At 25.6% G+C, this 12,196-nt stretch overlaps 1 protein-coding gene across 1 annotated transcript in view; it reads left to right on the top strand.

Annotated features, from left to right (window-relative positions):
* LOC107451613 (carboxypeptidase D) overlaps positions 1-9,152 on the top strand; it is a 52,228-nt gene extending 43,076 nt beyond the window's left edge. Inside the window, exons 20-26 of the mRNA XM_087167432.1 lie at positions 2,184-2,294; positions 2,379-2,440; positions 2,526-2,657; positions 5,057-5,242; positions 5,376-5,478; positions 7,675-7,915; positions 8,969-9,152. Coding sequence (XP_087023558.1) covers positions 2,184-2,294; positions 2,379-2,440; positions 2,526-2,657; positions 5,057-5,242; positions 5,376-5,478; positions 7,675-7,915; positions 8,969-9,005 — 872 coding nt within the window. The 3' untranslated portion in view covers positions 9,006-9,152. The remainder of the gene's footprint in view (positions 1-2,183; positions 2,295-2,378; positions 2,441-2,525; positions 2,658-5,056; positions 5,243-5,375; positions 5,479-7,674; positions 7,916-8,968) is intronic.
* Positions 9,153-12,196: the final 3,044 nt, after the last annotated feature.

Genomic DNA, 12,196 nt, shown 5'->3' with positions numbered 1-12,196 from the left:
CTGGCAATAAAATATTGTAAAATAATTAGCACATTAAACTAACAATGGAAAAGGAATTTAGTCTTTCAACTTTATTTCACAAAAAGAGTAATAAAAATCTTTATAAATCAGAATACAAGTGATATAGTTAGGAAATTTCACTTTCCCACAATGGGATGTCTGAACGTGGAATATATCGTTATCACTTTCATTACATTCCATAGTAGATTTTGAATGACGTTACAGGTACTTTTTTTACAATTCTATTTATAAGTGGGTAAATTTTTTTTAAAAAAAAAGTTTTAACTTTTAAAACTTTATTTGTTATATCTGTAAGTTTTTTTTTCTCGATCTTTTATCTATGTAAATCTTTTCTTTAAGAAATTAGGGTAAACTATTGGGAAAAAAAAGATTTATAAGTAGGTTCGCTTACATTTTCAAATTTATATGAGGTCGAATTTTTTTATCTATATATACATGATATTTAAAACACACGATTAAAATTGCTTAGGTATCCATGCCCGGAAATGACTTCATACATCACTAGGGGAACTTATCGCCTATGAAATGTTCGTGTACCTCTAAACAAGTCATAATAGGGAAGCGCTCCTAGTGGCCTGGGACAACATTTCAGGGCATATGTTTCTATGCAATTTAAATTCCGGTGATTTCATATTTAAAATCCCTACATCCAAATTAGGCAAGGTCAAGTATTTGTATAAATGCAACATGAAGTTTGTTCCCAAATGTTATTGCTATCAAAAATGTTTTGGGAAAGATTAGATTTTCGTTACCCTGTCTAATATAGGTATAAAACCATGTGTATAAATAAATGAAAACCTATGTACAACGAAAACTGCAATAATAATAAACGTTTAGATAAATAAAGAAATTATCTAACTCGCTATTAGCAATTATTTGTAGAGAAAAAGAAGTTCTTTTAGTCTTTCAGAAAATCTTTTAATTACTTTTTTAAATATATATAAAACAATAAAATATATGAAATATTGTGAAAATGAATTATGTTTTTTGTTAACATAAACTTTATTAAGATTTTGGTACTTATCTAATCTTTGCTTATCATCTGGAGAATTAACCTTTCAGTTTTTCTGAAAAAGTCTGTCGTGATTTGTGTGAAAAACTTAAATTGGGGACAAAATTAAACATTTAGGTATCTATCAACAATTTCATATTATATTAAGAATACATTTGGCACACAGGTTCACGTGTAGTACATATCCAAGACTCATATCTAACACTTAATTGAACACTCTCAGTTTTTTTAATTGAAAATTAATCACTATTATTCTTTCATATTTGTACAAAAAACAATAATATGTTTAATATTTAAAAATATGCAACAGATATTTTTAAAATACATTCATATTTTGAAATGTATTTCAAAAAGGGAAATTATTTTTTTATAAAAAGAAATCCATCTGAAAAGATTATATAGATCAAAAAATAATGAGTGACACATTGGGACTTACGAGTTAAAAAAAAATCTTTAGTTAATTTTTCATTGATTATAAAATGAATTAAAGTAATACAAAAGAAATTTTCGATTGTGAACCTAAATTCCTAAATGATTTTTTATTTTTATAAAAATTCCCCTATTTTCATAAAATTATAAGACATATAACACTAAATTAAGAAGAATGAATGAAGAGTTCATTAAGGATGTAATGAATATTATGTGCTCTGAATATTGTAATTTGAAAATACACCTTTTTTTTAAATGAATATTTGTGCAAGTTTAGGGACACTCACATGTGGTGGTTTCCTTGTATTTAATTTCTTTCATTGTCATTGTATTATCTGGTATTTAAAGTACTCAGCGGGGACCAGAGTTCTTAATCCAAAGTATGGGCCTCATTACAGCAGTCAAAATGACTGATAAATCTTCCATCTTCAAACTACTCAATGTAATGACCATGAATAATAATCCAGAGATAAATTTTTTTTATATTTGCTGAAATATTGGCTTTGTTGAAACATTGACTTCAAGAATCAGGACAGAACCTGTTAAAATGACTTAGCGCAGTTTGTTCGCAAATTCAATGACGTCATCACCTCATATAGTATTTTCAATACATTTTTTAATTTCATTTAAATGTAGCTTTCAAAATCAAGTGTTGTTTTTTGCATTTCTGTTGTGGGAATAAAACAGTTAATTCATTTCTGTTATTAAATTACTCTTTCAGATGAGTATATGGCACAAGGAGATAAAAATGTGTTTACAGATTTGGCCAGAGAATACAGCATGAATCATCCAACTATGCATTTAGGAAGTTTTACTTGTGCATCTCAAAGTTGTATGATATATATTAAATTTATATTATTACATTTATATTTATTAAATAAATATTAAATTTATTAATATTCGTTAAATTTTCTAGACAATTTTCCGGGTGGTATTGTTCAAGCTTCTAATCTACATAGCCACCATGGAAGTTATATGGTAAATTATTTGAAAATAAATTTTAAATTGAGTTCTATACATCTCATATGTACATGTTCTGCAAGAAAAATATAATTTGTTTCAGGATTATGTTTATAATAAAACAGAAGGCTATGACTTGGAAATATTTGCTGACTGTTGTGCTCATCACACACCTGAAGAGATGGCTCAGATTTGGTTAAATCACAAACCTCCATTGCTAAATCTTATAAGACAGGTAAAATATTTTTTTTCTTTTAATATGGATATTTTTCAATATAATATTTTTACTTAAGCTTAGTAGTTTAAAAATTAACTAACCATGCTTTTGCTCAATATTATTTGTCTCTTAAGGGCCCAATATCCCAAAACTACAAACAAACAACAACAAAAAATTTAAAATAAAAAGAAAGAATATTGTTTTTCAAAGTAACTAACATTTATACATTTATAAGTACTTAATTGCATTTAATAAAATTTAGTACTTATCATTTTATAAATACTTAAATGCAATGTTATGTATTTTATAATTTGAATACACCTTGTAACTTTTACGTACATTTAATATACCGAATAACTTTTAATTTTTATAATTTATAACTTTTAATATTTAATTATACTCAACACAATAATATGTAAATCTATATTTATTAAAATATTGCATGAAAAGGATCAGTGCAACTGTATTTATTTTTAACTTTTCAAAGTTTTGTACATTATTTTTTTTAGCTTTCCTATCAATACTTTACACAGTTGTTCCTACTTATAACGCTTCTTTTGTATTTGTTAATAAACTAGCAAAATATCTGTTAGTCTAAAAAAATTTTAAATGTTTTTCTTCACGGCAAACTTGTGATAATCAAGATTTACCACATCCACACAATTTTCTTAATGATTCTTAGTGTTCCTTGCATAATTTTAGTTAATTTTTTTAATCCCTGTTGACTTTACCTATTTAAGTGTATAAAAATACACTTCAGAACCTTAACTATGAATTAAAAAGGAGCTTGTTTCACACTTTTAAAATACTAACTTAGAGACTTTCTCCTAACCTGCTACAAAATCTAGCATGTTGATTTTACTTCTTGTATATGTTGGTGTTGAGATCGTGCATTGAAAATACTCCTCACAATCACTGTTTAAATTTCAGAATCCTGTCACAAATAGATTTGAAGTTTACTGAGAGACATGCACACAAACTCTTTCTTTTATTACAATTACAATTGTAAAAAATAATACATTTTAGTTTCTACTAACTAGCGTACAGTGCGCCAAAAAAAAACCTGACCACCCTGAATAACTTTTGATCTAATGATTTGATCTTCACGTTCTATCACTCAATTTTAATGGTTCAGAAGGGTGACCTCAAATCTGCTAATTAATTGTTACAGATGTTATTTGAAGTTACAAAATCAGACACAAAAATATACTTTCTTTGAATACGGATTCTGATTTTTGACCCCCCCCCCCCCCCAAAAAAAAATATATGTATATATAGGAGTAACCGCAATCTGGTAAATATGTTTCCCATAGTTAGGTCAGGATAGCAATCCAAAGTTTGGATTTAATTTCTTTTTTTGCACTGTACATTCCTTTCTTAAAAGAAAAATAATCTAAATTTACCGACGGAATTTTAAATGTTACATCATTAAAATTACTAAAAAACTTCTTCAAATTTAAAAAATAAAATACTTCAAATAAGAAAGGTTCTTCTGTCTTTTTTTCTGTTCTTAAAAAATAAACTTATAATATTCCTTTCAGTACCGTTTTTTATACAATTATCTGTGAAAAAAAATTTGCTAAAACATAAATTTAATCAAGGCGATGTTTCTTCAAAACTTTCTTTATTTCCCCCATTTAAATTTCTTTTTAAATTGGCAAATGCTGTTTTATTTTATAATGGTCATTGAACAGCCGACCGAATTTTCAGTTTAGTTTATGACTACCAATGTTCAACTCCGTATCCTTGTAATTTTGAACCCTATCCAGAAGACAAGGGAACTCTTGGATCAAGTATTGGAGAAATTTGCCTTTGTGGAAGACTTTTTGATAGAACTAACCCAAATTTGCTTTACATAGAGAAGAAAACCTCCCATGGTCAGCCTGACAGCAAGGGGACTCTTAACTCGTGGTCATTCTACCACTCAGGATATTTTATGTCAGCACTGTGGTTGTTGCGATGCAGGTTCAGAATTCAATTAAACCAGCCATTGCCGGGATTCGAACCCAGTTCACCTCATTAAGAGGCGAGCCCTCTATCCCCTGAGCCACCACGACTCGGCAAATGCTATTTGTAAGAAATGTGATTAAATCATTTAGCTATATTCTAAATTTTTTAACTTTTTGTTATTAGCATTATTATGGATCTCTTTAAATCAGCTTCATTTCTGTGCTGATATATGTTACAATTAAAAGAAAAAACTACTATTTAATCCTATGGTAATGTACAATACTAAGTTTTGTATCTTTTTATTGCTAAAAGGTATGTTTTTTTAAATTATTTTTTAATGAAACACTCTACTTAGTTGTCTTTTATAAAAAATTTTAGAATTTTTAAATCTTCTTTTAATAAAATATATTGAAATGTATATTGTTTCTTTAGCATTGTTAAATATTACTTTAATTAAACGACTTTAGGCTGATCGAGGGATTTCTGGATCTATAATTACGGCAACTGGGCAACCTCTTCCTTTTGCTGAAATATCGATTGCTAATTTTACAAGGCAATTTCATAGCTATTCTGACGGAGACTACCACCTTCTACTTTTCCCTGGAGAATATGTTGTCACGGTCATCGCAGGTGGTCATTTACCACTTACAAAGGTACGATAAGTAGATATGAAAAATTATTAACAATAAGATAATGTTTAATTTTGTATAAAATATTAATTTTTATTGTATCAGATTATGAATATTATTTGTGGGAATTAATGTGTTTTTAAATATTTATTTTTAGATTGTGCATGTATATGCTGGTCAAGCAACAAGCGTTGACTTTAAATTAAAACAAGACCCTCGCATTGTTGGGGTACCTCGACATTCCTTTTTTATAATTATAGGTGAGTATTACATGTTTCAGTTTAAACTATAAGTAAAGTTTTTACTTAATAGGTAATTTTAATTTTTTATAAATGTAATTAAAGATGGCCACAAAACAGGGAAAATTCAAAGAATTTTTTCCATCCGTAGAAGTAGGGAGTTGTTTTTTTTTTCTTTTCTGAGTGTTTGTGAGTTATTGTTTATGTAAAAATAATCGAAGTTTACCTCTCTGATTAAAAACTTTGTATAGAAAAAAAATAGCTGTTAATATGCAAAAACAAAATGTGAAAAAAATTTTCATTTTCTATATGCTCAATATGTAACAGTCAGGTGTGAGCCTAACTCAAAAATCCTGATAATTTCCTGAGTAACATCGACAATCATTAATGGTGCATATTAAAAAATGTATGTCTTTATAAATTTAAATCATTCATATTTCAAAATATGAAATTCAAGATAAATTATATGCAGCATAATTCAAATGAATAATTATGTATAAGTTTACTTTTATCTCTAATCACATTTGATATTCTACCAGAAAAAATATTTACAAATGGAAGAGATGCAAAGTATAAATCCTAGTTCTAATATTTTTAAATAAAATACACAAGAATTTTTATACCTAATTTTTTACACATAAATGTGATCAATGATTTTTTTGAAACTTCTGGACCTTGGATTTTCAGAAACTTCCGGATCGCCGTTAGCGAAAAATCCGAATTTTTTTCCGGAGCATAATCATCTCTGATCTTGCAAAAATTAAAAGAGCAATTGAAAAAGTTCATTTATATTCTTTATTTTGACAGTTAAACTAAAAATATAGCAGCACTCTAGGTTATCAATGATGTTATTACATTAATAAAAAGCTCTTCTTCAGCTTTCATTCTATATGAGTATTTTAAATAAAAGATCCAGCATATATAGTTGGATAAGGTGATGAAATAGATTTTTTTCCACGAATTCTAATCGATGCCTCTGGTGATAAATTGTTAATAGACAAAATTTAACAAATATCAGTTAATATTTTGAGTTGATACTGCTATTACTTAGTTTTCTTTATGTTTTGCATTAAAATATTGCCTGCATTTTACTGAAAAGAGATTTGAAATGCAAGTAAAATAAAAAAGTGAGTACCCTAAAAAACTTTCAACCCAATTTTCATGTATTACGAATCAATTTTAAATGATTTAAGAGTATAACCGTAAATATGTAATTTATTAGTGCAGACAATATTTTTAAAATTACGAAATCAGACACAAAGGTGTATTTTCTCTGAATAAACATACCTTTTTTCGATGGATTTAGTTCTTTACCTTTAAATTATGGGATAATATTGACGATGTGGAAATTATTGCCCCAACAGTTTAGTCAAAAGAGTGATTGAAAGTTTAGACTCCTTAATATTACATTCCCTTTTTCTGTATTTTCCTATAAATATTATATAAATCCTTTTAAGCGAATCAAAAAAACTCTTGTATCTAATCATAAAATTTGCTTAACCAAAAATAATACCATTTAAAAAAAATAATTTTATAATTTATTATTTTTTATTCATATAATTGTATATTAGTTGAAAAATTTTGAATTTTCTGATAGACAAATTTTTGAATCATTTTAAAGAAAACAATTTTAAATGACAAAATACAAAATTTGAACGAAATTGATTGAATAGTTTCTGAGTTATAAAAGTTTAAAAACGTCATAAAAATTTGATTTCTCAAAAATTGTTCCATTGTAATTTGTCATATAAAATTACATACTTTAAATTGATGTAAAAATTTTTATACCTTACAATTTAAATTTTTTTCTTCTATTATAAAAACTATATAATAAATTAATGAAAACTTATTCTATTTATGCAGATTTGTGTAAAAACCCTTACAAAACTGCATATTTTATTTCTGATTTTTTTAATTTAATAGATGATATACAGAATATCAAGATTTGAATGCTTATGTGCATTTAAAAATAACAAATCTGACAGTAGTAGTATTGATATTGAATAAAAATGAAAATTTTATTTATAAGTAAATATTTAATTTATTTTTTATTCAAAATTATTATTCACTTTGTGTTAGAGATAGTTCTTTTTAAATTTGCCATTGATATAAATTTCTTTTTTTTTTTAATTTCATATTTATTAATTTTTTTTAAAGATTAAATGTACAGCATCTATAATTTTTATTGTAAAATTTTAATTCTTCTTCCTGTTACAGGATCTTTGGCACTTTTGCTGTTAGTTACAATAATGTGTATCTATAGCACAATTTTATACAAAAAGAGAAAAGGTTACTCCTTCCATCGCCTAGATCAAGGACAGTGCTTGTTTGATGAAGATGATTTTCCTGGTTCTCTGAAATTTGGCACTAAATTAGGTTTAAAATCAAAAGAATACCGGGATGATACCTCATCAGAAGATGAACTATATAATACATATGCATGGAAAAATGGCCATGGGTAAATATAGTTTTATAATTAATTATTCTCTTGCACTTAAAAAAGAAACAACCTATAATTATTTTAAATTCTTGTGTAAGTAAGATTAAGGCAAATAAAATCAGTAAAACGTTCTTATTTTTAAAAAACTCAAACTTTAATCTACATTTAAACTCAACTTGTATTGCAATTTATAAAAATAAAAAATCTAAAAGATACTATACATGTTGATTAAATCAAATATGCATTTTAAAAAACATTTGTTGATTTGAAATATAATATTATTTAAGAACGAAATTTATTTATATATTATATATCCAAACGAAATTTATTTATATGATATATAAATAAATTCCGTTGTTAAATAATATTATATATCCTCGCTTTAGTTTAGAACAAGTTGGGCATAGATTCTACCAGGCTTCAGAGTTTTCAACTGTTTCTTCATCTCTCTACCCTACCGAAATAAGTTAAACAAATGAGACTTATTTTTATTCTACAATTCATTTTTGCAGTTCTTTGCATGCACATAGCGCCTCTAAATAAAACAAAGTTATTAAAATCCAAAGAATGCCTTAGGCACTCTAAAACAATCTTTTTTTCCCAACAAAGTCTAAAAATGTACCCTTTTTCAATCAACATTCATGCTCTACTGTTCAATGACTTATATTGCTTGAGTGTCAATATTAGATATTTCATTTGGGAGGGAAGGGAAAATTTGTGAGCTTTTTTTTTACCTAAAATTTTATAGGAAAATACTCAAATTTATTGTTAGAAAATAATGCCCTTAAAAAAATTATGCATAAAATATAATAATGCTTATTTTACAATAAGTTATGAAGCTTTTCTGTAAAATAGGAAAGGTGTTGTTCAATATTATTTTACTTTCATACACAATTTATTCTATGATTATTTAATTTCAATGAAATGTCCAAAAGTAAATGATTTGATCTCATGAAATAACGTAGGGAAATACCTATATGTTAAATAAAAAAAATAAAACAAAAGTATTGTAATAAAATAAAAGTATTTTAAATAAATCAAAAGTATTTCAATAGAGTTCATACTTTTCAGGAAACAGAAAAAGAAACTTTTAGATGATACTACGTAACTTGGATCTGGAGATAAAATATGTGATAATAAGTATTCATTCCTGTATGTTAATAATAGTAAATAACAATGTAAATAGATTAAATGTTGTTATTTTTAGAATTTTATTCAAATAGAAAAAAAGCTGTAGTCTTCAAACAATTTTAAGTATTTATGGAAATTTTAATATGCATAAAATTATTTGTTATTGTTTAAACTTAATACAATTTGATTGCTTTTTAAAGTAATCATAGAATGATTATTTAACAAAATAAATGTGTATAGTGTTTTCATTATAAAATTAAATTATTATCTTTATCTTATTTAGCTATTATATAATTATAAATTACAATATTTTTAAAAATATTGTATTAGTTTTTATTTTAACCAATTAATCTCAAAGTGTTATCGAGTTTCTCAATTATTAGTCATATAAATCATAAAATATTGTATAAATTATTAATTTAATAACTTTAATCATGGTTCTCACAAAATCTATAGTTTTTTTATTTATTTTGCAACTAGCACTATATTATTTTTAAAAAATGCGAACACATTTTTTAAATCAGGGTTATTGTAGATATTTTATTAATTTTGTTTTTTTTAAAAAGGATCATTTATAACGATTTTTCATCTCAGAAATTTTATCATTTCAAATTTTACCAGTTTTTGTACCATGAATTTTACTCCTGATAGCTTCCTGAATTCAAAATAAATACAATATGATTGATATTTCATAATTAAAACAATATTTAAAGTATCATATTTTATAATTCATATGTAAATTAAAATAATTTCTGAAGTAATTGCTTGTATTTTTAATAGTTTAACCAGAAAAAATACTTTCTTTGTTTTTGGCCTGGTTATTAAGAATTCTGTTTATTGCTTTCTTTTTTTATTTTGTTGAAGTTTTCATAAAATTCAAAGAGTATACAGTGTGTTTCAATACTTGTCTATAATATATATGGCTAAAAATAAAGTAAAACCAGATGCTCTATGTTAATATTTAAATAGATTAAGACTTTGATAACATTTTAAAAAATGTTATCCAAATCTGTCAAATCATTATCAGAATTAATCACAGTGAAAGTAGGAGTATGGCATCAAAACTAGCTTAATAATTGGATAAACTGAAAGGCATTTCTAATAATTGTTTGGATTATTAGAATTCTGATTGACATCCAACCTATAAAGTTTCTATATCTTGATGTCTTCGATAAATTTTTTTCAATTAACTGTCCCCCATATGACTTTATTGCAGCCGTGCAACATATATTAATGGGAGCTATCAAATGTGTTATGCAATTAAATGTTTTCTTGTGTGACACTGTTATGCTACGCAAATTGAAGCAAATCATGCTATCAAGTAATCACTTTTTAACACTAGATTATCTTTTATATTGTAAATCCTATTTCAGTGATAAACAAATCCCAGAAATGCGTCACATTTTGTATTCACATGATTTATGAATCTCATATTCAAGCTAAAGTATTTTTTGACCACTCTTATTATTGTGCAAACCTGCATTATTTTTTAGTCAGGACATAGCACTAAAGTTTTATATAAGCACATCATTGTAAACTATGCTTACAAATATTTTTCTCGAGTTAATTGTGCCGTTCATTTAAACTATCATTGAAATGCACAAATGATCGTAACTCAAATTCATATATTTTTTTTTCTAATTGCATTTTCAACCAACTGGTTAGTTTTCCAAAATTTTCCTGAAATATTTTACAAAAATTAATTCTTTTTTTTTAGTAATTTTTAAGAAGTATAATATCACCTCTATTTATCTAAATTTTCTGATTAGCAAGAACTAGTGTAATTTTTGCAATTCATATTTATCACTGTTTGCACTCTAAGTATGGATATATACAGAAAAAAATAAATAAATAAACATATTGGATGTAACAAAAGCTTTATGACACATTTAAAAAAAAAAACAATCAAAGTTAGAGTATTTAGTTGATAGTTGAGATTACTTTGAGAGAAAAAAAAAGATTTTTGTAAAATGGAGCCCAAAATCACTGATCTAAATATATTTTTTGTACAGTTAATCAGAGCTATTTTTATTCAGATTCTTATATCTGGGGTCATAAGAATACTATTTCATAATATAATACATTAGCTTTCTATGATTATAATCAATCATAATTAAATATATTACACTGATCATGTCTAAATATATTTCACTACAAATAAATCATGTTTTTTTTTTCCTTCATATCATTATCTCTGAGAAAGATATTTTCACTGTGTAGGTTGTTTTTTGTTGATAGCACACTAAAAATACTTGAAATAATTTTCAGTATACCTAAAAATGTAATAAAAAAAAATTTTATGATACAGAAAAAAAAACTTCAAATTATTAGTTTACAAAATTAATTTAATGAGCAGGATATTTGACAAACCACCTCCGAATCTATGCTGGGTAAAAGTAGCGTAAGCTCTTGACGTGTATTACTTTTCATCATTGTAATTATATACAAAATAATGTATAACCCAAATAACAACAGAAATTTTGGAAATCTGTAATTTATGAAATAAAATGTAGTTGGAATTAAACAGAAAACATAATTGGCCAATTTATTAAGCAGATTAATTAAGACCTGAATTTGGTGATATGTCCATTTAGATGAATATTTTTATTAAAACTCACACATGTAGCTTTTGTAGCTGTAGACAGACTCTCAATAATTAACTGCTTCAAGAGTTATTCAATTCATTAAAGCAACAACAACAAAAGAAAACCTGAAACTTTGATGCTTTTTAGATCTTGAAGAAGCGGGCACCTTCTCAGTTGTTAATTTTGCAATTTATATTTTCTTGACTACATTCTCTTATGTTCTATACTCCACACATTAACCCCTGGTGGGAAAAATTCCAATGACAGTCTACAACAAATTTCAGAACATATGAAATTAGAAAGTGATTATAAATGTAAAAAATGCATGGCAAATGGGTTTTAACAGCAAATATATATATATATAGAGAGAGAGACCTGAATGGATTTTGTTCAAAATAAAATATTTGTTATTGCAGAATTAACAATAGTAAAATAAAATATGATAAATTATTTTCTAAGTCTTAATATATTTTTTATAAATTTTAATGCTGAATATTTATATTATTTTATTAGTAGTTTGCATTTAATTAAAAAATGTTCAAAAGAATTGTTTCTATTGAAGGTTGTTTTAATATTGTGTTTT

The sequence above is a fragment of the Parasteatoda tepidariorum genome, chromosome 7 (genome assembly GCF_982258835.1).
Source record: "Parasteatoda tepidariorum strain Cologne lab strain chromosome 7, Ptep-v5.0, whole genome shotgun sequence".
NCBI lineage: Eukaryota > Metazoa > Arthropoda > Arachnida > Araneae > Theridiidae > Parasteatoda > Parasteatoda tepidariorum.
The sequence above is the reverse complement of the archived record's forward strand: the minus strand, read 5'-3'. Positions and strand labels throughout refer to the sequence as shown.